The sequence below is a fragment of the Tinamus guttatus genome, unplaced genomic scaffold (genome assembly GCF_059628265.1).
Source record: "Tinamus guttatus ecotype Peru unplaced genomic scaffold, ASM5962826v1 Tinamus_guttatus_pri_ptg000297l, whole genome shotgun sequence".
Lineage (NCBI taxonomy): Eukaryota > Metazoa > Chordata > Aves > Tinamiformes > Tinamidae > Tinamus > Tinamus guttatus.
In genome coordinates this window covers 4201150-4228564 of record NW_028288831.1, presented here as the reverse complement: position 1 = coordinate 4228564, position 27415 = coordinate 4201150, and the positions used below count along the sequence as shown (strand labels likewise).

At 63.8% G+C, this 27415-nt stretch overlaps 1 protein-coding gene across 1 annotated transcript; it reads left to right on the top strand.

The window, feature by feature from the left end:
* The first annotated feature begins 129 nt into the window (after window positions 1-129).
* NPDC1 (neural proliferation, differentiation and control 1) lies at window positions 130-27120 on the top strand. The gene is made up of 9 exons (XM_088528010.1): window positions 130-223; window positions 18327-18470; window positions 23717-23824; window positions 24038-24217; window positions 24318-24384; window positions 25158-25242; window positions 25443-25522; window positions 25692-25788; window positions 26974-27120. The coding sequence occupies exons 1-9, from the start codon at window positions 130-132 to the stop codon at window positions 27049-27051; spliced, it is 933 nt and encodes a 310-aa protein (XP_088384136.1). The 3' UTR covers window positions 27052-27120.
* Window positions 27121-27415: the final 295 nt, after the last annotated feature.

Sequence of the window (27415 nt, the reverse complement as noted above, 5' to 3'; positions counted from 1 at the left end):
GCGCTGGGGGGCGCTGGGCCCGAGGCCGCGGCCCCGCTCCGCCCCGTGGGCGGGAGCCGCCCGCCCGCCCGCCCGCCCGGCCGCGCCGCCCGCAGCCCCAGCGCTGCCGCCGCCGCCGCCCGCCGCACCATGGTGGCGGCCCGGAGCGCCGCCCGCCGCGCGGCCCTGCTGCTGCTCGCCGCCCTGGGCGCCTGCCGCCTGCGCGCCGCCGCCAGCGGGGCCGGTGAGTGCGCGCCGCGCCGCGCCGCGGGGCCCGCAGCCCCGGCGCACCTTGTTCCCGTCCGCCCGCGCACCGCGGGGGCCGGGGTCGCTCGTCCCTCTCCCGCCCTCCCCCCCGGGGATCCACTTGTCCTCCCCTCTTCTCCTCCCGGGTCTCTTGTCCTCCCCTCCGGGCCCGGTTGTCACTGCCCGGCTGCATCCCGCGAGGTCTCGGCGCTGCCCCCCGCCCCGCGGGTCCCCCGCGGCCGGGCATGCCCTTGGCTCAGCCCCGCGGAGGCCGCCGGGGCAGGGGACCCGCCGGGGGACGCCCGGGGCTCAGTCCCCAGGGACCGCGCTGGGCCAGGCCCGGGTGCGGCGGCGCGGGGAGCAGGGAGGGGACACGGCGTGTTTGTCCCCGGGGTACACGGCGCTCCGGGCTGCCGCAGGCGCGTCCTGAGCCGAGGGGCTCCACGGAGGCCTCGTCCTCGCGGGCTCTCCCCGCGCGGTCCCACGGCAGCAGCACGAGCGGGTGCCCCGCGTCCCCGTCACGGCGCGTCCAGCCGCCGCACCGGGCTGGTGACGGCCGTCAGGTGGCCGTGGGTGGCCAGCTTGCGCGTGGGGAGATGCTTCGGGGGAGCCATTGCCAGACAGCTGAGAAAACAGGGATTTCTCGGATTCGCGGCTGATCTCTGCGACTGCTGTGGCTGCAGGGCCTCTTTATGTAAAACAACAACAACAAAAAAGAACGAAAAAAAAACCCACAAAAAAACCAAACCAAAAAAACAAAGGGGCAGATGAAGCTGCAGTGGCAGCTGTGCCGAGCAGCCGCGCGTGTGCGTCAGCCCGGGCAGGGCCGCTCCGTCCACACCAGCCTGCGGATGTGCTGTTTACTCACCTGGCGGGGGAATTGCTGCTGCGAGGCGAGCGCTGCGCCGCGAAGCCTGCAATGCCAACGAGAAGCCTTTCTGACATACATCTGCATGTAAAAAATCTACATATACACTATACTATACATATGTGTATGCATATATATATATGTACACACTCTTTTATATATATAATTGTTACTGCCTCTACAGGGGAGTGAAAAATTTCATGCCTTTCATTTTCCTCCCAGGTGCAGTCCAGGTTCACTCTTCTGTCTATATTTTAAAGAGGAATTTTAAAATTATTGTCACTATTGTTCCTATTATGATTTTGTGGTTTTGGTTCTAGTGCATTTAGTGCATTTGCTTTACAGGGTGCAGGGGGTGCGTGGGGTCAAAGCTGACGTCCCCTGTGCGGAGCCCGGCTCCGCGGGACCGTGCGGCTCTGCGGGCCCGCACGGCGCCGCGGGACCGCGTGTGCTTTCTGCCTCGCTGGCTGCCTCGCACACCCAAAGCCAGGGAGTGCCTTGTGCCCGCCGCATTGTTTGAGGATCAAATATTGTTCTCGTCCCTGCGCGGAGGCGCTGGCGGGGCAGCGCGGGCAGGACGTGCGCTGCTCAGCGCCGCGCGGACGCTGTCGCTGGCTTCGGAAGGACGAGGAAGGTGCTGTTTTGGCCCTGCGATACGGCCGGTCCTGCTCTGTTAGGGGCAGCTGCCCATAGGCTTCCTTGGCTCTGGTGGAGGGTGATGAAGTTGCTGCTTGTGGCCTCTGTGGCTTCGAGGGTCCCCAGGCTGGGGGCCTGAGCAGCACCTCCTTGTCTGTGACACCGGGCAAGCTCTTTGGGTGCCGGGGACTCACTGCACCGCTGGGGAAGGGACAGGCCAAGCACTGGGCACATCCAGGACATTCTGGAGATGCTCTTGGAGAGCTACCTGCACAGGAGACCTTATGTAAGCACCACTGACTCTGGATGTAAGGACCGCGCGTAGCAGTGGCAACTTCTCTTGAGCTTGCAGGCTTCCAAGCAGAAATTTCTCCCTCCTGGGTTTCCTCCCAGAGAACTTTTTGAGTGGAATAGACCTAACTGTGGCAGTGGAGGCCGGGCTTGGCTCGCTGGTGGGGCTCACGCGGTGGCCGTGCTGGTGGGACAGTCCCTCGGACAGTGTTTCTGGTCAGCCGGGGCGGTGCAGCCTCGTGCCTCCCGGGCAGCGTTGGCTGCGTCACCCCGGGCGTGGGGTGTTGCCCCAGCTGGGCAGGATTTGGGCTCCGTGGCCTCGGGCATCCCAAGATCATCCGCACGTGCCAGCCGGGGCTGCGGAGGGGCCTTCGTGGAGCCTTGCTGGCGGCTGAGGCCTCTCTGCCCGGCTCCGTGCTTTGTAGCCAAGCAGCGATCCCAGATAACGGGTGCTGGTGGAGCTGCCTCCCACGAGCAACGGGGAGCAAGGGGTTAGCCTGGTCAGCCAGCAAGCAGGCAGCTGGGAGGCGACCGTTTTGCCAGTTACTGAGCGTTCAGGGTGAAGGAGGTGGTAAACTCCCTCCGAACAAGGCCCAGCTGGGCAAAGGACACATCTCCGCAGCTACAAGCACCTCGCTCTGGCATCTTCTTGGGAATCCCTGGGATTCTCCATGTAAGTGTGTTACCAGATGCTCCCAGCAAAGCAGGGCCAGGCTCTTGATTCTGGGGGGATTTCTCAGCCCCTCGTGTGTCGCTCAGGCTCTGCATGGGACGTATTGGCGCGGTGCGGGGTTGGAGGCTCCAGCCTGGCTCGCGTTTGCTGCGGGTCCAGCAGCCGGCAGCAGCGCTGGCATCGGCAGTGTGGGCACTGCCGGGTGGGAAGGGGAGTTCAGTCCCGTCGGCTTCCTTGTGCCGCTGCCGTGTAGCGGATGAGGGGGAAGTTACAGTGAGTCCCTCGGGGCTGCGGGTTAGAGGGGACCCCGCAGGCGCTGCCGCCTTCCTCCCCAGGCGCTGCCGGCCTTCCTGGCTACGCGGAGCACTGTGCCGAGGGGAAGTGTTGCCTCTTGCTGCCCATTTTTTAGGTTTTCCGTTCTGGGAGGATGGTGCAGAGCTCGTCTTTGTTTGGGAACAGCTTGTTCTTTCCTCTGAGCACAGTGCAAATGGCAGGGCCCAGATACAGCTCCTGCTCCATATTGTGTGTGGGTGAAGCCAGGCCTGCTGAGGAGAGCTGCAGGGAAGGTCCTGCACCGCTGTGCCAAGGTCCCCTCTGCTCTGCTGCTTCCATAAACCTCCTTCAAACCAGGATTAACGTTTCCCCCTGCCCTGCTTTGTCCAGCTTCCCTGCTGTGACCAGAAGGTTCCTGCAGTGACAGCATCTTGCAGCGCTCATGGTGACACCGCTGTCTCGCCCATGCTCTGCACTCCCTGCTGTGACACTGGAGCTGCTTTGGGCACCCGTTTGCCGATAGCAACCGCTGCAGGGGGGAGGCAGGGGCAGGACGTGGAACCTGCACGTGTGCATCCCCCTTTCCAGCTGGCTGGCACCTCCTCCCGGCAGCGTAGCGGGCTGCTCTGGGGTGCAGGAGGGCCGTGGGGCTGCTGGCTTGGCCGGGGCTGTAGCCTGGAGTCCATGGGTTTGGTTTTTCCCCCACATCTCTCCATCCAGTGGAGGTGCTGGTGTTGCCTCCCCTGGTACAAGGACTGGTATTGCCTAAGCTGGTTTTCTGGCGGGTTTCCTGGAGCGTTAGAGAGAGTCTGACTTCTAACCCCTTCTTGAGTAATTTGGTTGCCAAGTTTGGCTTAATATCATTTTTAAAAGTCTTTCCAGCTCAGAAACCCAATGAATAGCAGGAGAGGAAGCCATTTTTAGCACAACTTCAGACCCTGTCTTTGCTGCAGCTCAGAATTTGCAGCAGAAGCGCCCAGAGAAGCCACTCAGCAAAATCCAAGTGGTCCCTTCTAGTGCAAGTGACCCATCTGGCCTGGCGTTCCTGGGGAAAGCACAGATGGACTGCAGACATCCCTCTCCCTTTTTCCTTGTACGTTTTTTTTGGGATGGCGGTGGAAACACAGACATTGCTGTTATCAGCTGTTCTAGCTCTGCAGTGGGAGAGAGTTCTCAAGGTCTAGAGTTGTAGAAAATAAGTTATCTGCCTGGCTCTCTGCCCTGTGAAGTCTTTGTGGGTGAGACAGTCGCTCTGCCTGCTTTTAATGTGTCTGCTTTGCAGCTACCTGGTGCACAGTGAGCCATGATGGGATCTACACAGAGCAGGTTGCTCTCTGAGGACCTGTGCGGACACGCATGGAGAAGACATCCCTCCTGGGCTGTGTGTCCAGAGCTGGGCTCTCTCCGAGCCTTCCTCGAGGGCTGGCGGGATCAGCTCTTCCTTACATCGATCTCAGAAGCCGGAGCAAGGGCGAGCTCTGCCGTGTAGCCTGGGCTGCCGCCCGGCAGAAAGCAGAGCTTCCCAAGGGCTGCTTTTTCGTGAGACACAGAGAAGGTCGTCTGAATCATTGTGGTCGCCGTGGCCAATTATCCCTTTCAGCTGGAAGAGCGGAGCGAGGCCGAGTGATGGGCGGCGCTCGGGCTGGAGCAGGATGCGGATGGAGCACGCGGGCCGCCCTCGCCGCCACGACCGGCCCCGCCGCTTCCCAGCCACCCTGCGGGCCAGGGTGCTGGTATCTTCTCTCCGACCGCAGTGCGGAGCAAGTGTCTCATTTCCAGTTATATCCAGCTGTGGGGGCTGCTCGTCCCCCGGGACCTGCTTGGCTCAGCGCTGCTGCCGCGCTTCGCCTGCTGTGCAGACCACCTTCCCCTGCTGCCTGGGCCTCCATCCGCTCCTTTCGCTTCTGCTGTGGGAAAAAAATGATCCCTCTGGGATAGCCAAGGTGCCCAAGGTACATGGAGACCTCGAGATACGTCACCTGGGCGCCCCTAAAGGCACCCGGCCTGGCCTCGGGAGTGGATGCCTGTGCCAGGGAATACTGCTGAGGGGTTTGTCTGCCCGTGGACAGGAGGTCGCGATGGAGAAAGGCCTCTGATCCCTGCAGTTCCTCCGCTTGCAGCTCCCGTTCCTGTGGTCCCTGGTGCCGTGAGCTGCCCTTGCTGCCCTGCGGAGCTGTGGGGTGTTTAGTGAGGAGTGGGGCCCGAGGAGGTTGGCCTGCCTTGCGCTTCGCTTGCACCCATGTGGGGCAGATGCCGCTCTTGGTCCCTTCCTGTGGAACAGGCTGGAAAATGCTGCAACGCGGGAGAAGGGGCCGCAGCTGCTGCCCCACGCGGCGCTGGGCACCCGCCAGGCCAGGGAGCTGCTGCTCCGCAGGGCAGCAGGAAGCAGCCCCTTGGCTTCAAGCAGCAGCCAGGCTGCCTCTGCTCGCGTTCCACAGCCTTTTCCCCTCTCCTCACATGGAGGAGGAGATCCTTGGCGGAGCAGCATTCCCTGGCCTTGCACAGGCCGGGAGCCGAAGGGCCAGGCTGGAGGAATTTCTCTTTCATCCTCCTTCTTCAGGACCTGCTGGGGGACCCCAGAATTGGTGATTCTCTCATGGACGGTCTCTATCCACCCCTGGCTTCTGCTCTTGTTGGCTGGGAAACCTCCACCCCTGCTCTTGACAGGCGGGTGAAGAGACCTGCCCTGAAAGCTGCCAAGTGCCTGTTCATAGCAATAACGTGCAGGGAGAAGCCTGTCCTCTGGGTGTCCCGGAGCACGCTCTTCCCGGCAGAGAGGCGTATCCATGTGCATCCGTGACCTTCCCACGCTGCAGCCCCCTCATCCGGACCTCCCAGGGCCAAGGGCGCTTTGGGCCTGTGTTGCTGCTGTCCCAGGCCGGTGCTGACGCCATGTGCGGCTGGGAGGCGGGAGCCGTCTGGCTTGTTGTTTCTCAACACATTTTTGCCAAGGCCTCCCCCGCGCCGCGGGAGAAGGCGGCTCTTTCCTTGTACTGGTGCTGCAGCCGTCCGGCGCTGCTCGCGGCTCATCCCTGCTGGGCTGTTTCTGTTCCCTCATGTGGGTTTGGCTTGTGGGAACCGCAGACGTGTTTGCAGTTTGGGGTTTAACGTGTTGCCTTTTGGAGCAGGACCCCGCGCTGTGCCCGGACGAGTCTCCTGGGGCAGCGAGCGGGGCCTGAGCTGGCTCTGCCTCTCCTGGGGCACTTCTGGCCCCTGCCCGCGGAGCAAGCACCAGTTAGAGACATTTGCCCAAAGCAGCCCTTCTTCTGGGCCATCCGAGTATTAAAGGAGGTAATCGGTTTACGCGTCGCCCGCGTGCTGCTTTGGTTGCGGGAGCATTTGGGGTAGGGAGGGATTTAGCCCTGGGCTTGCTGCAGCAGGGAGTCAGCTGCCAGCGCATGGATTTACAGAACAGTGCGGCCCACTGTCCCCCACCTCATCTGCCGCCGTGCCCTTTCCCTCCGTAATCTCCGGGATTCCGCCCGGACGGGGGTTTTATCCGCTGGCTGCCCGGAAGCGGGGAGCGGCAGGGCTGCTGCTCCATGCGGAGCAACGGGGCTGCCGCTCCTCGCGCCCTGTCCTGCCCCGTGGCGGGGCGGCCCTGGGGACGGCCGTGATGGCTGCAGTGCTGCCAACCCCAGCCTGGGGGGTTAATGACCTCCGACCGGACCCTTCTCCCACGGGAGAGCGTCTCCAGCAGGTCGAGGGAGGGGATCCTGCCCCTCTACTCAGCCCTGCTGAGGCCACATCTGGAGTATTGTGTCCAGTTCTGGGCTCCACAGTACAAGAGGGATGTGGAGCTGCTGGAGAGAGTCCAGCGCAGGGCTACGAGGATGATCAGGGGCCTGGAACATCTGCCCTATGAGGAGAGGCTGAGGGAGCTGGGCCTGTTCAGCTGGAGAACAGAAGGCTGAGAGGGGACCTGAGCAGTGTCTATAGGTACCTCAAGGGAGGCAGTGAGGAGGATGGGCCTAGCCTCTTTTCAGTGGTGGCCACCAACAGAACTAGAGGTAATGGCCACAAACTGAAGCACGAAAAGTTCCACAGAAACTTAAGGAAAAATTTCTTGACAGTGAGGGTGACAGAGCGCTGGAACAGGCTGCCCAGAGAGGTTGTGGAGTCTCCTTCTCTGGAGATCTTCAAAACCCTCTTGGACGCAGTCCTGTGCCACGTGCTCTAGGTGATCCTGTGTGTGCAGGGGGTTGGACTAGATGACTCTAGAGGTCCCTTCCAACCTTCAGCATTCTGTGATTCTATGATTCTGTGAGAGCCCGGGGACCTGTCCGCACCATGGGCCCTTCTTCACCTCTCCAAGGGGAGCCTCGAGCCAGGGTGTTTCTATTTGCCGCAGCTATTGCAGGGGTAATAGGAGCATCGGCAGGAGGCAGCAGGCCTATAATTAGCCATCTCGTGAATGAACCATAATTGCAACGAGGGGAAACTGCCTGTTAGGTGCGTGCAGGGCGGCCCTGTCTGGGTGGCAGTGGCCCCATGAGCGGGATGGGCTTGTGTCCCCGCCGCGTCCGCGCTCGCACCGAGCGCGCAGGGCAGGTTCTGGTGCTGCAGGCGCACAGGGAGCCAGGCCTGCCCCCGGCGGGAACCTGCCCCGCTCCCAGCTCCGTGTCCTGCCCGTGAGCTCCCGAACGCCCCGTAGAGCAGTGTGGATTTGGGTGCGTCTGGGTTTTAAGTCCTGGTACTTTGCACAGGCCTAAATTGGGAAGGAAGCTTCAAGGAGCCCCTTTGTGTGCATGGTTAGAACCAGGTCTTCCTTTTGTGAAACTAAAGATTTTCTGTTGTTGTTTGTTTTTTTGGGGGAGGGAGGAGTTGACATTTTTGGACTCAGATGAAATGCTTTGACATTTTGAAACATCAAAATGTTTAATTTCCCATCTGAGCCAGCAAGGTCCAAGATCTGGGGACGGCCAGCAGATTGCCGTAGCGTGCAGTGTTGTGCTTTGCCATTTCCTCCCACTTGTGTATCTTGTATTAAAGGACAAATCACAGCCAGAGCACATAATATTAATGTGCAGCTCCCTGCCTTTTCCCACCTGTAAAGCACCCACGTCTCACTTGCTGTGTTTTATGTCCAGCGCAATGCGAGGAGACCACTGCCCATCCTAAGTGCACGCAGCATTTTTGGTGGGTCTCCTGCATGGATGGCAAAGACAGCAAAGCCTGAGGTGGAGCATCCGTGAGGCAGAGAAGATCACGGGGCAGCTTTCCATGGGAGCCGGCCCTACTTGTCGCAGCCGCTGCCGTCACAGACCTCCTGGCCGGGACTTGTGGTTTTTGTGCATCTTTGCCAGGATGCAGATGTCCTGCCATGGACATGGCCACGGAGCAGCCCATCCACGTGCCGCCCTCGTGGCGGAGACATCCCTGTGGCCTTCTGGCTTCAGGTTCCCCACTTCGGAAGGGGCACGAGGGGGAGCGGGGGCAGGTTTTTCCTCCCCGTGCAGGTGGCACCTGTGGTTGGGGGCAGGTCCCCAGGCCGTAGCAGTGCCACAAGGTCCGTGGAGCCCTGCTCAGAGCAAAGGGGAGGCAGGAGGGGCAGAGCCCTATCCAGGGAGCACACGGCCTTGTAGCTGGCAGGGATTATTCCCGAGCAGGCTGCTGAGCCCCGGGGACGAGCAGCCCTGGTGGTCCTGACCCGGCCTCGCGTCCTGCAGCGCTAGCTCTTGGCTTCCCTGCTGGAAACGGCAGGGTTTGCGTGGATCAACTGCTTGTTACAGTGCAGGAAACCTGCAGAAATCTCTGGGTGGTTTCTCCTTTGCTTGGCCACGGGTCGTAGCCCCTTTGCAGGTGCCCTGGGTGCTTCCTGTGCCTTCTCCCTGGCCAGCACCGCTCCAGGATGCAGGTTTTGGTGCCAGTACCTCAGCAGGTGGGGTGGGAATCAGCACCCAGCAGCGATTCTTCCTAAGGCCTGCAAAATCCTGCAATTTCCTTGCACCTCTTGGCCCTGGAGTCTGCTTCCCTGCCACGGTGGCGCTTCGAAAGGCTGCATGCGCCGCGTGCGCCGCGTTGGAAGCTGGGCACGGTGTCGCCTCTGGGACCTGCTGTTTGGTGCCTCGTCTCCAATCACCGTTTCCAGCGAGAAATCCACCCTGGGAGGCACCGCGCTGCACAACGGGGATGGCAGGAGCAGGATCTGGGACATGCCTGCGCTGCAGGGACCCCTCAGGAAAGGGCCCTTTTCCCAGGAGACCTTCAACCCCTGCGTGCGCCTCTTTGCGAAGGGCTTCAAACATCTCCTGCTGGTGTGGGCAGCCCGGGAGCTGTGGGAGGCTTTTAGCTTGCCAAAGAGCATCTGGCCCGGGGAGCGCTGTGGGTAGCGGGGGATCTGTCGCTCCGGGCTTGTATTTAAATCCCTGCAGGCTCGAGGAGAAGCGGCTCCCGTGGGTGGCGGGTGGGCGGTTGGAGCCAGGCCGGGGGCCGCTCGTGTGCCCACATGGGTGACGTCCGTTCGCTCCTCTCCTTCCGCGCCGGCAGCGCTTTGCTGCTCCTGCTGCGTCCCTGTCCGCAGGGGGGCCCTTTGGTGGCAGCCGAGATGTCCCCGGAGGCGGCACCTTGTCCCACATCGCTGACGAAGCGGCACCCGCGTGCGCTCCAGCGCGGGGCTGGCAGCCCGGCCGGCTGCCTGCGCAGTCACAGCAAGCGGCTGCCAGGGAAGGCCAGAGGGGCCGCGGGGTTGTGCCCAGTCTGGTAAGCGGGAATACGTCTGTGTGGCTCTTCCCTGGCTCCCGCCGCTGGCGCAGTGATCCCAGGTGGATCTGGCAGCCTTCGGACACGTGCTGTGGCACGGGGCAGACCCCAAGCGCCTGCGCCGCTGCTCCGGGGAGCTTTGTGGGGCTGTGCAGGGTTTGCAGAGCTGGGGGTGCGCAGGGCCCTTTCACCCAGTGCCCCAGAGCCCTGTGCACAGCGGGATGGTGCCGGGGCACGGGGACCTGGCCGGGCAGACGGGCTGGGGACAGCGAGTGCCACCGCAGGCGCCCGAGGGGCTGGAGGCACCGAGCCCTGCCCTGCGCCCGGGCAGCGTCTGGGACTCGGCCACCTCCGCGGGGCTCTGCGCGAGGAGGGAAGGAGCCTTTCCCAGCCGTGCGGAGCTGCAGGAAGCCGGGACGGGTGGCCTCACCTCCCCGGGCTCCTGCCAAGTCACCTGGGGACGCTGGGCAGGGACAGGTTTTGCGAATGTGTGCACAGAGGGAGGTCCCTTGCTGCACTGTGGCGGTGACAGAGGTGCCAGGTTGTCCCTGTGCCAGGGCTGCGCACGGTGTGCGCTGGCGCTCGGGACTGTGCGGGACACAGGGATGGGACCGTGTCCTGGGGGCTGCTCGGCCCTGTCTGTGTCTGCCTCGCTGCGTGGCCAAGGGTCTCCCAGGGCTGTTCTGCATGCGAGCCCCGGCCCGTCCTCCGCTCCCCATCCGCACCGGGATCCGGCCACCGAGCCCATTGCAGCCAGGCCGGCTGTGGCATCGAGGACAGTTTTGCTTCTGCACCCCTCACCGGTGCCACTTCTGCACCCCAGTGTCCTGTACCTGGAAGCAGCTCTCGGGGACAGGCGCTCGCTGCAGGCTTGATCCCTCGCGCTGTGCCAGAGCTCTGAGGCTGCCCAGGGAAAAAGCAAACAAAGAAACCTGATCGCAGCCGCCTCTGAGCGCAAACCCTGCGACTCGCTATCTGCCTGAGCAAGGCCTGATAAACGCGAAGGCAGGTGGGTGTTTTAAGCTGGGGCCTCTTTCCACTTCCCCGGGGAGCTGGGGGACTGCAGTGCCAGAAGCCAGTGCCAGGGCCGGGCCTTGTGCGTGGACACGCATGACTTGGGCTGCACTGGGCTCTCTGTAGGGACCGTGTGTTTGTCTGTCTCTTCAGTTGCTTCTATTGCTCCAAACCTGAGCAAAGCCCTCCTGGCTGGGGGCAGGCGCTGGTGCTGCGGAGCAGGCAGGGGTGAGGTGTTTGCTGCTCCCAACGGGCAGGTGCTGCAGCGGCTGCGAGGAGCAAACGGGCAGGTCCGAGGCTGGGTCCGGGGAGATGCTGGGGCCCGAGGTGTCCTGCTGTGCTCGGCGCCGCCGGGACAGCCCCGCGCTGCTGCAGCACGAGGACCACGGCTGGCTGCAGGAAGGCTCCGTGGCGCGTCCGCTGGGCACGCGGCACCGGGCACGAGGGGACACTGTCCCCAGGTCCTTCTCAGCAGGTCACAGCGCCTCGAGGATGACGTGGCCTTCCTGAGAGGCGCCAGCACAAGGGCCAGCTGCTGCATGGGGCAGCAGGAGGGACGCGGGCCCGTGTCCCCCCCAGCCCACAGCCCCCCGTGGCCTCTGTCCCTGCTGCTGCTGAGCAGGCGGCTGCCTCGGCCCCTGGTGAAGGGCGAGCGGGCGCCCTTTGGGCAGTGACGCTCCAGCAGGGGCTGAGGTTGCGGATTGTAGGAGCTGTTTGTATCCATCACGGTGCCATATCCCCTTCCTGCAATGCCCATTAATCCTGCTTCAGTTTCCTTAATGTGCCAGGCAGGATGCCAAGGCGGTGAAGTGTGATTTTTTTTTTCTCTTTTTCCAATAAAGAGTTTTAATAGCAATTATGTGAAATCCTACACCTTGGGTTTGATACCCAGTGCTTGTCTGCTGCTCCCTGCTCCCGGGCTCTGAGTCATGTGGACACTGGAGCTCCTGGAATTTTGGGGGTGCTTTTGCATTTCCCCCCGGTGACCTGGGCTGACGGGAGGTGCTAGGTGTTGGCACCCACGTGATGCCCGTGCGATGGGGACAGGGGCAGCGGTGCCACCCGGGCCGGACTGGTCTCCTGTGGGTCCCCGTGTGTGGGTGCTCCTCATCCATCACTGCTTCCTCCTGCAGAGCAACCTGCCGCGTCTCCGAAGGCCGAGCGTTCCAGGGAGGGGTTTCTCTGGCGGCAGAGGCCTGTGCACGGCCTGGGTGGCACTTGCTGTCCCCTGCCACAGGCTGCCCCAGCCCGGCTCCCTGGCTGTCCCGCTTGGCCCTGTTCCACAGCCATCATCCCACCTCCAGCCGGTGCGTTGGGAACCCCGCATCTTCCCTCTCTTGCTTCAGGCAGGGTAAATTTTGCCCCCCAACTGCATGCCGGCCTGTTTGGTCTGGGTTCTCAGGGGTGTTTTTTGGCTTTTCCCCTTGTTTCGAGGAGGGGACGATGGCTCCTGGGCCGCAGCGCCTGCGTGGCCGGAGCAGGAAGCCCTTCTCCTGGGGGATGCTGCGTGCTGCAGGGCGGGAGGAGGGAAGCCGCTTGCGGAGCCCGGATTGATGGGTTTTCCCGAGCGAGCGTTGCGGCGGCACGGGGCAGCGCTGCGGATGAGAGCCCTGCCAGCAGCCCTGTGAAGCGAGGCCGGCGGCGATCAGTCTGCCTGGTGTGCAAAAAACCCCAACAAAACAGAACCGAATGAGCAACCATGAAAAAACACACAAAACAGCAAACCCAGCCTGGCCCACAAAGACTCTGGGCACATAAAAGCCTGGCAACTTGGTCTTGGCTCGAGAAAAACCTGATAAACAAGAGCTAAGATAAGTGTTTTCAGCGGCAAAATGCAGCAAGGTGCTTTCTAACGGGTGATTTATTTGTGACCTGCAGCGTGGAAGAGCGGCGCTCGAAGAGACGGTTGCTGTGGGAGAGAGCGGGTGAGGCGAGGGCAGTGGTGGCCCGGAGCCGGGCAGGGATGTGGCACGGATGTGAGCAGGGGTGTCAACAGGGATGCGGGCACGGATGTGGGCACAGATGCAGGCAAGGATACAGGCATGGATGCAGGCAGGAATGCAGGCAGGGATGCAGGCACGAATGTGGGCAGGGATGCGGGCATGCTCGATGCTTTCTGGCATGCCCAAGGGGTTTTAGGCTGAACCCGGCGCTCCCGGCAAGGAACGCTGCCTGTAATGTGCTGCTTAAATCTCCCTGAAGGCGACAGGGGCCCCAGTGTCCTGCTGGACGAGGCCCTTCCCGGGCACGGGGACCTCGCGGGCTCTCTGCCCGCAGCTCGGCCCGTGACGACGCGGCCGCTCCTCGTGCTCCCTCGCGCGTGTGCGGTGCGGGAGCCAGGGGCAGGCAGGGCCCGTCTCTCTGAGCCAGCTGGAGGCAGCGGCAGCAATGCCGGGGGAGATGGATCTGCAGGACAAGGTGCTGAAGGATGATGTGGGCGCTCAGACCTGAAGGGGGTCTGGGAGGAGAACAGGTTGGGTGAGGCTTGCTGAAAAAGGAGGTGTTTGGCTCAAAACTACGAGCTGAAAACAGCCAAGGATTGGGGTAAGCAGCTGGTATTATCCCTCCAACACCTAGGAGCAGGAGGGAGAGCTGAGCACTTTTCCTGTTCTCTCTGGAGCCGACCTCTTAATCAAGTGTGTTTTCCTTTTCTGGAGCAGCCAGACCCTGTGTCCATATGCTGAAGGAATCGAGTTTTCCCTGTTTTTGGACGCAGGGCCACGTGCTGGCTGCAGGGGTGCAGTGGTTGGATGTGGAGCCGGAGCGCTCCGGCTGGGCCGGAGAGCGGGAGCTCCTGCGCGGAGGCGGCGCTGGGCACAGCTGCGGATGCCACACGGGGCGACGATGCTCCGACGCTCCGGTCTACTCGCTGTGTCCCGTGGGACACCCGGCGCCAGCCAAGAGCCAGCAGCCGTTTGTGTCCGACAGGAAGGTAGCAGCGGCTCTGGAGCCAAGGAAACTCCCCTGGCCGGGTGCCAGGCTCCCTGCAGCCGTGCTGGAAAATGCCAGCCAGGAGCAGGGCCCTGCGTCACCTGGCAGGAGGAGCGGTGCCCTTGGAGCTGGGCTCTGGGCGAGTTTACTGGCAGTGCCGATGCCGCGCTCGCCTCCCAGCAGCAGCAGCGCCGCCTCCGGCAGCTCTCCGGGCTGCCCGAGGGAGCCCTGTGCCCGGCAGCACCCGGGACGGCTCCGAACGGCTTCGCTCTGCGCGTGCGGAGAGCCCTGGGCAGCAGCACCCGCAGTGACGTGGCCGTGCCCAGATCTCCGGCCTTCCCGTGCCCCTTCTCCTGCCCTTCCCAAAGCTGCTTAGTGGCGGCCCCGGATAATCCCCTCATGCTCAGCCCCTGTCTCCGCGCCAGGCGTCCTTAGGGCCATGGCGGCACGCGGCAGCATTCCTGGTGGCCGTGTTGAGCAGCCCCATTCCGGACCCTGGGATCTTGAGCATCCCCTTCCCGCTGGCTGCTGTGGAAGAGGGGGCCGAGGTGCCGAGCTGGTGCCATCCCTGCCGGAGCGCCGAGCTCCGTGGAGAGCAGCCTGGCCTGGGGCCGGCCAGGAGCGCTGGGGTTGTCATCGCCGCTAGTCCAGCAAGGCAGGACGCTGTTCTTATGGGATTTCTCATTAATTAATTCCCCTCTTGAGCTAACTTTTACCCTTTTAGCTGCTGCAATTAAACCCTCAGGTGCAATTAACCCCCTGTTTTTTTTGACATGATGGTGGGAAAATGAAAACCATCTCAGAGGTGGAGGGCCAGTCTGGCTCCCAGGTGCCCTCAGCCACTGTTTGTTTTCCCTCGCTGGCTGCAAGGTGTCGAGGGCTCTCATTCACCTTGCAGAGATCTGGGGCACTAGGAGAAAGGTGTCGGGCTGCGGAGTTGTCCTTGGAGCTCTGTTCCTGCATGTGGCAAGCAGGAACCTGAGGCAAAGGTTGGCGCCCAGAGAAAGCCCCGCATTTTTCATGGGTTCTCCTTGATGTGGCCAAGCGTTGCAGGCCGCCTCTCGCAGTGCTTGGTGCTGCTGGCACGGAGCTTTGTGCCCTGGTGACACAGGAACGGGCAGCACAAACGGGGCAGCAGCTCCCTTGGCAGGTCCGTGCTGGGGACATCCCCGCTCTGCTGCCACCAGCGGTGCTTCACTGGGGCCTTATTGCACGCTCCTCTTGCAACGTTTTGCTGCACGTTCCTCTTGCAATGCTCCTCTTGCTCTGTTTGCTGGCGGGTTTGTAGCAGCGGGAAGGCAGGACGGGCTCCGCGTCGCAGCCGGTGGGCGTTCCAGACTGTGAGTAGGACCGGAGGAGGCTTCGTGCTATGGAAAACACAGCGCAGACATGCACCAGCTTGAAGCCAGGTCTCCCCGGTGCCAGCCCACGGGCTCTCCTCCGCATGGCCCGGACTCCCACACCGACGTCCCTTGGCCGCGCAGCGCCTTGTGGCATCCCCGTGGTTTGGTGGCGGGGCTGTGCAGGAGCCAGCATGTGGTTCCCCTGATGAAAGGGGAGCGCTGAGCACGGCCGGCACGTGCCGGGCCCCGGCAGCCCCGGGGAGCCGCTGCTGCGAGCGCGTGGCCACGGGGTCCTGCTTTGGTGGGGCCAGTAGAAAGAGCCCAGGAGGCCTTTGCCACCGGCGGGCGCTGGTGGCCGCTCCTGCACCCGATGGCTACGCAAGTGGCCAGATGTCTCCGGGAACAGACTGGAAAACGGGGGCCTCGGCAGCTTGCAAAGCTGCAGTGACTAAACGTGAGTCCGATGTCGTGGGCTAACGCAGGCGGCTGCTAAAGAGCGATTGATTAAACATTTGGCATTTCATGCCCGTCTCTGCTGCTCTCGTTCCTCACCCGTGGCAGATGCATGAGCACAGCTCGTTCCTCCAACACAGATAACGACCTTTCCTCTGCTCAACGTGGGGGTTGTTTAATGGCTTGCTGGGCGCTGGTGAAGGATGGTGGCGCTTGCAGCTCCCGTAGCCCAAGTTTTGGCTACGGCAGCCTCAGCCCTCAGCCCTGGCTCTGCTCCCCATGAGGCTCTGCGCTCCCAGGCAGCCTGTGCTTCCTCCCAGTGAATAAGGGAATCCCCATCTCCTTTATTTACAGATCGGTGGGATTCTGGCAGGATCTCCCCATCGCCGCAGCTTTTCCCTTGTCCAGAGTGTTTGGCATTGCTGCTTTTCTAAAACAAGGCTGAAGTGAAGAGGTGATGGAGAGAAAAATTACTCTCTTTGCATGCTTTAATGTCCATTTTTCCCCATTAAGCAAATAGGAAAAGAAGTCGGTTCTGTGCCGGTGCAGCCAGACTCCTTGGGGGCTCCCGGCCAGGAACATCGCATCCAGCCTGGATCCCTCTCTGGGTTTGTCTTCTCTTGGGTCTTGTTTTCTTTAATGAAGGAATTAGGAGGCCCAGGAGCAGCGTCAGGTCCTCTTGTTGCTCTCCTAATGCTTTTAAACATTGGGCATGAAGCACCTCCAGCCTTTTGCTGGTGGCGGCGTGCGGGCAAATATGCTAAGCAAATCACGTTGGATTAATTCCCCGCGCAGTGCTGGACTCGGGCGGACTCTGGTTTGTCTTTGCCTAATGGGGCCTAGTGGGAGCTATGGAGAAAGCGGCGCTGAAGGAACCCGCTGCAGCTCTGCCCTCCTTCCTCAGAGGTCTTTGAGGGACGCGGTGCTCTGCAGGACACGGCGTGGGGACAGGACGGCCCAAACAGCCAGGACTGGCCGTCTGCTCCGCCGTGCCGGGGAGCAGGTGCTGTCTGCTCCAGAGCCCCTATCCCAAGGAGGAGCATCTCCATGGAGAGCTCCAGTGCCGGGTTCCCCTCCAGTGCTGGCTTGACCAGCTGCGCCTGTGCGCCCCGCGAGCCCCGCGGCCCCCTTGTTCCTGCACGGAGAGGGGGCTGCGGGGGTCTCGCTGCTCCTGTCCCTCCTGGGCATCTGGTGGCCCTGTCCTGAGCCTGCTTGTCACTGCCCTGGGGCTCATCTCTGTCCATCTCTCCATTTCCATGCATGCTTGGGCACCCTCACCTGCTCTTCATGCTGGCAAGTGAACTTAGGCCATGCATTTTCTGCTAGGAAATCCCACCAGTTTGACGCAAATCCAGAAAGAAGTTGGACTGTCCTTTGTGCTTGTCGTGTTGAAGCAATGTCACAAGCATGTTAGGTCTCAGTGAGGGCTCTGCTACTGTTCAGAGGGACCTGGACAGTCTGGGGAGTTGGGTGGAGAGGAACCTCAGGAGTGTAGAGTCCTGCGCTAGGAAGGAGCAACCCCTGCACAAGGACAGGCTGGAGAGCAGCTCTGCAGAGCGGGAGCTGGGCGTCCTGCTGGACTGACCACGAGCCAGCAGTGAGCCCTGGTGGCCGAGAAGGACAATGACATCCCAAGGCGCCTTAGGAAGAACATGGCCGGCAGGTGGAGGGAGGAGATCCTCTCCTCAGCCCTGCTGAGGCCACATCTGCGCCTGGGACAAGAGTGACACGGAGCTACTGGTGGACAGAGCCCTGGCACAGGCTGCCCAGGGAGGTTGTGGAGTCTCCTTCTCTGGAGATCCTCAAAACTCATCTGGACACGATCCTATCCAAGATGCTCTGGGTGACTCTGCTTGAGCAGGGGGGTTGGACAGGACGACCTCCAGAGGTCCCTTCCAGCCTCAGCCCTGCTGTGATTCAACACACTTTGATCCCGGTGCAAGGTGATGCTCAGGGTCCCACGTGGCAGCGTGGGGTTGTGACGAGCCATGGCAGCAGCACCCAGGCTCCGGAGCCGGGTTTGTTTCGGTGGCCTGGTGGGGTGTTGTTCTGCAGTGACCCCACGAGCACAGCTTGTGCGTCGGGTTCAGTTCTGGCTGTGGGAGGGTTCCCAGCGGAGCAGGGCCAGGTTGGCTGCTGCAATTAAGCCTGCAATTAGCTGCTGCTCGTTAACTGCTGCAGAGCCCAGAGCTGGGGACAGCTCCAGGGAGAACACACTTGTCCGGGGGCCTGTGGGGACATGTGGACCTGGGAAGGGGCCCGTAGCGCCTCTTTTGCTCTTAATCTCTGGCCAGGGCGGTTGTGGATTTGTCTCGGGGATGTTCAGCAATTCCTCAGAGGAGCAAAACTGTTTGTGCATCAGCCCGAGATGCAGCTGAGGTCGAGTTGCCATCAGGATGATGGGCCAGGGCCACAAAGATGGTCAGGGGCCTGGAACATCTGCCTTATGAGGAGAGGCTGAGGGAGCTGGGCCTGTTCAGCCTGGAGAAGAGAAGGCTGAGAGGGGACCTGAGCAGTGTATATAGGTACCTCAAGGGGGGCAGTGAGGAGGATGGGGCCGACCTCTTTTTAGTGGTAGCCACTGATAGAACTAGAGGAAATGGCCACAAACTGAAGCACCAAAAGTTCCACATGAACTTAAGGAAAAAAATTTTAACAGTGAGGGTGACAGAGCACTGGAACAGGCTGCCCAGAGAGGTTGTGGAGTCTCCTTCTCTGGAGATCTTCAAAACCCACTCGAACTGAGTCCTGTGCCACGTGCTCTAGGTGGCCCTGCATATGCAGGGGGTTGGAGTAGATGACCTCGAGAGGTCCCTTCCAACCTTGAGCATTCTATGATGAAGGTCCTGGGGCTGCTTCGGCAGTGGGGAGCGTGGCCGAGCGCTCCGCCTGACATCTCCTCTCCCTGTCTCCGCAGCGCCGTCGTGTCCCCGGAGCCTGGACTGCACCCTGCGGCGGCGCGAGCTCTGCGCACCCGGCGCAGGCGCCTGCGGGCCCTGTCTCCAGCCCTTCGTGGAAGACGAGCGTGGCCAGTGCGTCCCGAAGAAACATGCGCCCAGCGGTACGTGCGGCCGCGCTGCAGCCCTGCTCCCCTGCCACGGCCTGGGCCCTGCTGGCAGGAGGGCCCTCGCGTGGTTCCCTGTCAGGCCATGGCGGCCACCGGGGAGCCTGCAGGCACCCACGGGCGCGGGGTGCTGCCCTCTGAGTGGGTCTGAGCAGTGGCCATGGGGGTTCCCATGCCCTCGCCGCAGCACGGGACGGGAGCAGAGCCCTGCTCGGGGTGCGGGTCTCCTTGCAGCTCGGGCGCTGCCGCCGCTGTGTCACCCACTGCACCCTGCTGCGGCCGAGGGCTCCTGTGCTGGACCCTGCTGTGTCTGGGAGCTGAGCTCCTCAACACGTGGGCAGCGAGCGGGGCGAAAGGGGCTCTCTGTGCTCTCCGCGCCGCACCGGCAGCGGGGATGGCGCTTCGGTGAGCCTGGGGACAGTGTGCTGAGCACCGCTGGGGACCCTTCCCTGCTCCTCTGAGATGTTGCTCAGCAGCTGATGGTGGCAACTGCCGCCCGTGAGCGTGATTGCCCCTGCGCCGGGGCCCTGTGCTGGCTATGGGGCTGGCGCTGCCGACAGCCGAGGGTGGCGGTGACGCCCGTGCCGCGGGGGAGGCCGGCCCGGGGCTGCCGTCAGTGCCGCGGGGCTGACGTCAGTGCCCGCGGCGGGGGCGGCGGGGGCGGCGCTGCGGGCGGCCGCGGTGCTCCCGGCTGGCCGGGGCTGCGGCAGCGGCGCTGGTTTGGGCAGGAGCGCGGGGCCGGGGGCGGCTCAGAGGGCGCAGCGGCCTCTCCTGCATCGTGCCAGCCCCGTCCTCGCTGAGCCCCTGCCGAGCTGTCCTCGGGGACGTCCCTGCGCGAGGAGCCACCAGCCTGTGCTCCGGGCCCTCCGCCTCTGCCGGCCCTTGGCTCTGGGCACACGGGGGCGGGCAGCTCCTGACGAGCTTTTATCCCCTGCATCGCCTCGAGCCCTCCCTGCTTGACTCTGTCCTCGGCTCTCTGGTTGCAAGGGGAGCCAGTGATGGCTCCAGACAGGAGCAGGTGCCCAGGTGCCTCCAGCGCCACAGCGAGAAGAGGCTGTGGCGGGGCTGGCGATGAGCTGGAAGGTGCTAAAGCCCTGACATATCAGAGAGCGACATATTAACCCTCTCCTCTCCCGAGGGGTCGCGCTCCCCAGGGTTACCTGCTGTGCTCCAAAGGCAGAGAGGTGGCAGAGGCACCGCTGTTGGGGCCGGCTGCCAGGCCCCGTGCGGCAGGACGGAGCATCCCGGCTCCTGCCCAGGCCCCGCGCATCTCCGCGGGCCCCGTCCTGGTGCGCAGGACCTGGCTGAGGGGAAGCCCGCTCCTCCTGCGAGCCCCAGCGGCACCAGCAGTGACAGTTGCCCGGCAGATGGGCAAACCGTGACTCTTGGCAGAGTGTGAAAAGCAAAACTAGCCGTAGGCCAGGGTTGTGCCTGTCCTTACCCCTCCCTGCCGTTCCTGCATGCTCAGTGAACACGCAGATTGAATCGGCTGCACCCCATTCTCCTTGCTCTAGCTGCAAGCGAGCGTGTGCGGGGCACGAGGGAGTCCCTGGCCACCCACCGGCTCTGCTTGCCCGGGGAGGTTTTGCTGACAATGAACCAGGCGTAAAATCGGGAGGCACCCGGTGCTGGCGCCCGTGGGCAGGGAGCTGCCTCGCGGCGGGCAGGGCCCTTGCTGCAGCCTTGGCGTCCCGTCAGTCTCATCCTGCACGGGGAGCAGGGTGTCCCCATGCCGGGGCTCGGGGTCGCTCTGGCCATCCTGCCAGAGGTGCCAGGGGTCATGGCGCAGGGCCCCGCGCCTGGACCTGTGGGGATGCGGGAGCTGCGGGGGGCCAGCTGAGCCAGGAGCAGGAGAGGGGAAGGGGACGGGCTGTGCCGACAGGAGCCCCACGGGGCTGGGGACGCTGAGATCAGCTGCATCCCGGCATTCCCAGGATGTCTGGGGAGCGGCTTTCTCTCCAGGAAGGGATGCAGAGGCGCCTGTGTCTCCATGGCAACCCCGCTTGGTCCCCGGCACGGTGGCAGTGTCGGCTGTGGGGCCGGGTCGGCTCCCCCGCTGCGGCACCCGCACCCTGCGTCCCCCCCCGGCCTCGTGGGGACGCGGGGCTGCCCGTCCCCTCCAGCCTCTCCAACGTGGGCGCTGCTGGCGCTGGCGGCTGCTCATGCTGCGAGCGGCATCGCCCACCTCCCGGCAGCGCCCCAAGGCTCCATCAGAGGGGCCAAATCTGGGGGAGCGGAGGAAAAAGGGTGTAAAAGATGTGCAAGCAGAGCAGCTGCCTGCTCCTGAGCCGCGGCCCGAAGCCTTGGGAGGCTGTGGCCTCCGGGAGCCGCCGGCGCCGGGATGCCGCTGCCGCGCTCACCGCACCGCCGGCGCTGCCATTGGCTGCGCCGCAGGCAGGACGTGGGCAGGAGCGGGGCCGCCTCTGCCCGTGGGCGCGGGCAGGCCCGGCAGCGCCGGCGGCAGCCCTTGCCAGGGTGCGTTGTCGTTGGTGCGGGGAGCAGCACGGACGCGATGCGGGTGAGCCGGGCGCTCCTGCCCGAGTGCCTGTGTGCGCTGGTGGCCGCCGGCCTCGGCGTCACCGCGGCCCCGGCTCCGCAGCCATGGCGCCAGTCCCCAGGTAAGGTGCACGGTGTCTTGTCGTCCTCCCCGGCATGCAGTAGCTTCCCCCTGGGGTGCATTAGCTTCTCGGGAGCGCCAAGATGGTGTTGGGACCGCAGCCGGGGTCTGCAGCCCTCCCCAGGCTGCTGGGCACGGAGGGGCCGCGCTGGGTTCGCCCGTGCCGCAATGCTCTTGTGCGGCGGGGCTGGCACCGGCAGGGCACATCCCACATCCTGCACCCGGGTCCTGCTCCCGCCCCACGTCAGGCAGGGAGCTCCCCGGCGCTGCCTTTCCTGGGCTGGCAGGCGCTGGGGGAAGCAGCAAGGGCTTTACCCCCTGCTCAGGTGCCGCTGGCAGAGCCGGGAGGGCGCAGCCGGGCTAATAAACTGATTTTCAGTCATTTTGCACCTTCCCGCAGAGGTTTCGGTGTTCGATGCTGCCTGCCCGTGCGTCCCTTCGTGCTCCCCACTGTCCCCAAGCCCAGCACGGAGCGCACGGGAGGCTGCCGTGAGAGGGCAGCCGTGCCCCGCGCGTGCCGGGGAAACCCGGCTCGGTGCCCGCGGGCGCCAGGCTGGCGGCTCCGCGCCTGTGCGAGCCGGGGTTTCCCGAGAGCCTCTGGCCCTGCTCTTTGCAAGCACTTTGCCAGGGCTCCTCTGGCCAACTGGGAGGAAAAGCGCTAAATTCAAGCGGTGTTTTACCTTGGAGCGTCGCTTTAAGCACAGAGAAGGGTTCAGGTGCGGAGCTGAGCGGAGCGGCCCCGCGGCTCAGCACTGACAGGTCTCATGCCAGGCGCTGGGCTCCAGCCCTGCAGCAGGATGGGGCCCTGGGCAGCTGTTACCGTGTGATTTTCCAGCTTTTTACTCCCCCATCCTGCTTTAAGCATGTCACATTAATCCTCTTGAAGCACCAGCTGTTGCAGTAGCAGCCACTCAAGGCAAAAGGTACCGCGGCAGAAGCGGGAAAAGTGGTGCGCTCCCTGCTAATAAAATACAGCAACATATCGATGTAACCCAAATCCTGCTAGGGCTGAAGGAGAAACCTCCGTAGAGCCTGGGCCATCCCGCAGGGACCCCATGGGCAGAGCGAGACCAGCAGGTGCCAGCGCTCGCAGCATCCCCGGCAGCCTGCGGGGAGCCCCAGGACAGCGGGACCCACGCAGGGAGCACCGGGACAGGGAGCACTGGGACAGGGGGACGCACACAGGGTGCACTGGGACAGGGGGACCCATGCAGGGTGCACCTCCACAGCGCAGCTTTTACAGCGAGAAAGGAGCTTTCGGTCCCTGAGGCAGGAACAAACTGCGGCGCAGGTTGAGGGGCTTCGACTCCTTCGATACGGGCAGATGAAACGCTCCTCAACAGCAATGAAAAGCGAACGGACTCTGCTTTTCCAGCCTCTTACATCTGTTTTAAACTGCTTTTCCCCCATGCTCAGACAAGCAGAGGTGGCAGCTGAGGGGGATTTCTGTGCCAGGGCCCGGTGAGGGAATTGGTATTTATTTCCAACACGTTCAAAGTGGTGACAAATTCCGGAGCAGCTGTGATTGTTAAGACCTGGGATGCGCCTGGAAGCGAGCGGCCGGCACCTCCTCCTTATGTGGCTCCGTTTTCCCTCCAGGGCTTCCCACTGGCTCAGGGCAGCAATTGAGAGGCAGAGGGAGCCTGCACCATCTTCCCGCTTTGAAGTTGGTCTTAATCCTGTTAAAAGCCCCAGGCTTCAAGCGCGGGCCCCTGATAACACGTCCCTGGAGTGTCTTGGCAGGGGCAGTCTGGAGAGGAGCCGGTTCCTCTCCTGTCCCAGCTGGAAATGCCCTGTGGGTGGCTCGGAAGCACCGGGCGTTTCACAGCAGATACCTTCCCACGAGTGGGTGCTCGCCCAGCCGTTGAGCGGGGTCCCCTCCTGCTCCATCGCCCCTGCGCTGCCCAGAGCTTGTCCGGACTCCTGTCTTTCAATCCCCCTCTGGGACGGATGTTTGGAGACGTGAATGCATCTCCCTGTGGAGCACCTCTCCCGTGCCAGGCCCGCTCCCGCTCGCCCTCCACGGAGCCCGCTGTGGTTCACGGGGTGAGGGGGAGCGTGTTGGCCCCTAGCCTTCCTCTTCCACCGTGTCCTGGTGGCCACGTGGCCTTGTCTCCAGCCAGCTTTGTTGCCCAACCTGTGCCAGCTGGATGCCTCCAGGCCGCAGGGCATGGGGCGAGACGGGAGCCTTCGGGCAGGCCAGGGCTGGCAGTGCCCTGACACCTCACTGACACCTCACTTGCCCCTCTTCCACCAGCTCTGCGGAGCCCCTGCGGCAGGACCCATGTGCCAGGGGGCTGTGTGTCCCCCTGCAGATGCAAGGAGCAGTGCTAGGACTCCTGGGCCCCTTCCTTGCACTTTACCCCTGGCCCTTGGTCCAGGGCCCTGGTGCAGGCAGCAGCGATGGCTTCTGCCCTGCAAAGTGACTGGCAAACAGGTGAATCCAGCCAGTACCCAGGCCCTCTGCTCCCTTCCTGCCCTTGCCAATGCTGGAGTGCAGGAGCACCATGCCCAGGGGGCCGCATCCTGCCCGGCGCGGGGCAGAAATCAGCCCTGTGGCTGGAGGGTTCCTGCCAGCAGCTGGGGCCTGGCCGCCGCGCGGCTCACGCTGCCCCTCTCGCCTTAGGGAGGACTTCGCTTCCCGGCCTGGAGGAGGAGATCGATTTCCTGGCGGACGTGCTGGCCAGGCAAGATGCTGCTCGCCCGCCGCCGCTGCGTGATGGCAAAGCCCGAGGTCAGTGCCCGCGCTGCTGCCGCTGCCCCCGTGCTGCAGGCCCCGCCGTGCTGTCTCCTGTTCTCCCCAATTCCCGAGCCCAGGTGATGCGCGACGGGCAGGACCCGGCTCTCCCTCTCCGTGGGGCACCTCCTTTCTCCTTGCTCCTGATTTCACCCACGGTCCTGGGCCAGCTGGTACCTGCTTTGCTCATGGTCCTGCTTCCTCCTGCAGCTGCCTCAGCCCCGGTGGGGAAGCATCGCGTTGCCAGCAGGTTGAGAGGGGTTGAGTTTCTGCAGAGGGATCCTGCCAGCACAAAGGCAGCCACGACCCTTCCCGCCTCAACAACTGAGACAGTGCAGAAATACCCTGTGGAGGCATCGCCCATCCCTTCCAACGACGCCGTGGTGCTCGGTAAGACCTAAGGGGCTCTGGGGCTCGCTGGGGAGCCCCACGGCGCAGCGCTGGGTGCCGGGCTCACCGCACTGCTCGCTGCTGCGTCCCTCCTGTGCAGGGCTCATCGTGGTGTGCACCGTGGCCGGCATCTCCGCGCTCCTCGTGGCTGCTGTCTGCTGGTGCAGGTAAGCCCGAGGCTGCTGCTCCCAGTGAGCTCCCCCGTGTCCTCGTGGTGCCTGCAGGCACTTGTCCCCACGCTGCCCCAGGGAGGGTCTACAGGAGAGTAGCTCTCCTTAGTGACCAACCACAAGTGCTCCAGTGCCTGTGACCACCGGCGCGGAGGACAGTGCCATGGAACACCCACGTCCCAGGCCGGGAGCAGGGTTTGGTTTGACTTGGCATCAGGCGTTGCCTTGTGTCCCCCACCCAGCATTGCAGGCCAGGCTGGATGGGGTCTGGCAGGAGCCTGCATGAGGCTCCAGAGCGCTCAGAGCTCGTGATGCCAAAGCTTCCTGCTGCCTCACGGAGTTTTGGGGGCACAGAGGTGTTGGCACCCAACCTGGCGAGGTGCTGGCTCTGCTTGCGGGCAGCATCGCTGCTGCAGGGCGCCTCAGACCCTGCTGCACCAGATCGCTGCTTGGCCCCACTGATGTGCACTGAGTTTCAGGGGACCTCTGGTGTTTTTAAGTGCAGTTGCAGCTTTACCGCTCAGTTCCTTTCTGAGCCACCCCAAGGTTTCATGCCACGGCAGCTGCGATGGTCTCGTGCAGGGGCTGTGCTCCCCCGCGCAACCCCGTGTGGCCGTGCTCGGCCACCGCGCACCTCACCTGGGTGCTGGGCACCCCGGGGCGCTGCTCTGGGGTGCCCCTTGCAGGCAGCGAGCCTGGCGTGAGGGGCCGACTGCAGCGGGTCGCGGGGCCCAGTCGCTCGTGCCCAACGCGTCTCCTCTCCTCGGCAGGCTGCAGAAGGAGGTCAGGCTGGCGCAGAAAGCAGACTACTCGGCGCAGAGAGTGCCCAGCCCCTTGCCCTATGACAACATCTCGGTAAGGTGCCCGGGTGCCTCCTGGCAGGGCATTCGGCACCATGCCAGGCCTGCGCCCCTTGGAGAGGCTCCCAAAGCGGAGGCAGGGGAGCTGCCGCCAACTTGGGCTCCGCTTTGGGCCGCTGGGCAGATCCGTGGCCTGAGGAGGGCTCGCGGGTCACCAGAGCCCCGCGTTCACCTCTGCCATTGCTCTCTTCGCAGCCTGGGGACAAGACGCTGGCTCAGAGTGCCCAGATGTACCACTACCAGCACCAAAAGCAGCAGATGCTCTCCATGGAGAAGTAAGTGACCTTGCCCTGCAAAGCACAGGCAGAAGCAGCACCTGGGCAGAGCAGCGTTGGCGGGAGCCCCAGGCGCTGGGGTTTTGCCCCAGCTGCAGCACCCTTGGCTGTGCCGTTACCCGGGAAGTCATCCCTCGGGCTTCACCTGCCCTCTCTGCCTCTTCCACAGGCATAAAGAGGAGCCCAAGCTGCCGGACTCTGCGTCGTCCGATGAGGAGAATGAGGATGGAGACTTCACTGTGTACGAGTGCCCAGGGCTGGCTCCGGTAAGGCCGCGGCTCCGCGCGGGGCACCCGCAAGCTCTGCTCCCGCAGGGCAGCACCCTCTGCGCAGCCCAGCCGCAGCAGGGCAGGGGGCACCAGGAGGGGCTCCGAGCTGTGTGCGTCCCTTGGCCACACTCTGTGATGGGGCAGCCCTGCTCCTGGCAGAACCCATCGTTCTGCTCAACTCGATCCATACGTGCTGCCGGGGCAGCTCGAGGCCCTGTGCGATGGGGCTTCTGCCAGCCCCCGTCTGAGCCCGGGCGGTGGAAGCAGGGGCAGCTCTCATGGGCGCTGGCGTTGGTGCTGCTGTAAATGTGCAGCCTGGCTTCGCTGCACACATGTGCTGAACAGGAAGGTGGTTTCTGGACATGGGAACGTTCCTGGGGTGGTGCTGCCCTGCTCTGTCTCGGGAGCATCTGTGGGCAAACCCACCCCAGCTGCCCCGGAGGTGCAGGCGACGTGGCTGCGCTGGGGCTCCTCTTTGCCAGGCCACCTCCCGGGCTATGAGCGCGGGGGCAGCCGGGCCCCAGGCCAGGACCTCCCTGGCCACTGGGTGGACCAGGGCAATCGTGACCTGAGACCCCACTCAGAAGTCCCAGAGGGGACTTTTCTGGCCCTTGGCTCCATGGGGGACCCTGGGGAAGAGCAGCTCCTAACAGCCCTTCCAGGCCGGGGTGTAAAGAGCACAAAGGGACCCAAGGGGAGCCTTTCACATGGTAATGGCTGTGGTGCCCAGCCATCAGGGCCCAGATTAAGGGTTGTCATTATGTCTTTAGAGGCCCATTAAAGGGCTGTTGATGGCACACCAGCAGTCTGGGGAACCAACCCACCCCGATCAGCGAGGCTGGTGGGTGCTGGCAGGGCAAATCAGTGCTGGGCGCGTGGGGACACTGCCCATTGCCCCCTGCAGCATCCCCTCGCCCACACGGAGATGGCACCTTGGCCAGCAGCGGGTGCTGGGTCGGGCTCCTGCCCAGCGCTGCCCCCCGCTCGCTCTTGGTTTCTGCTCTGCCCGGCTGGCGCGTGGGGGGCTGCTGGCCCTGGGGACCCTGCGCGTTGGGTTTCCCGGGGTCCAGGCCCCTTGCGCGGCTGGCGCGGGGGGCTCTGGCAGGGGAGGCCCATGCACCCAGCTGCTTTCTGACCCGCTTTTTCCCCCATCCCTCGCTCCTGCTCCCACCACCGCTGCAGACTGGAGAGATGGAAGTGAGAAACCCGCTGTTCGACGACTCAACCTTACACCCCCCGAACCTCAAGTCGCACCAGTAACGCCCGTCCTCGCTCCTCGCGCCCGAGCTCGCCACGGACTGTACGCAGAACGCCCGAAGGCAGCGCAGGCAGCGCCGCCGCAGGGGCACCCGCGCCCAGCCGGCACCCCCCGGCCCTGCCAGCCTGCTCGCCGCCTGCCCAATAAACACCCCCTAGCAGCTACGGGACGGGGGGGGTCGCCCCCGTTTCCAGCCTCCTTGTTCTCTTTGGGAAGCGCCTCTCTGCCTCATGCCAGGGCTGCTCGGATGCTCTGTGCATGGGGCGGCCACGGATGCGGTGGCAGGAAAGGGGGGCTGCAGCACTGGCCCCTCGCGCCGGGCAGCCAGGAGGGCACGAGAGCAGCTGTTGGCAGCTGGGCTAATGC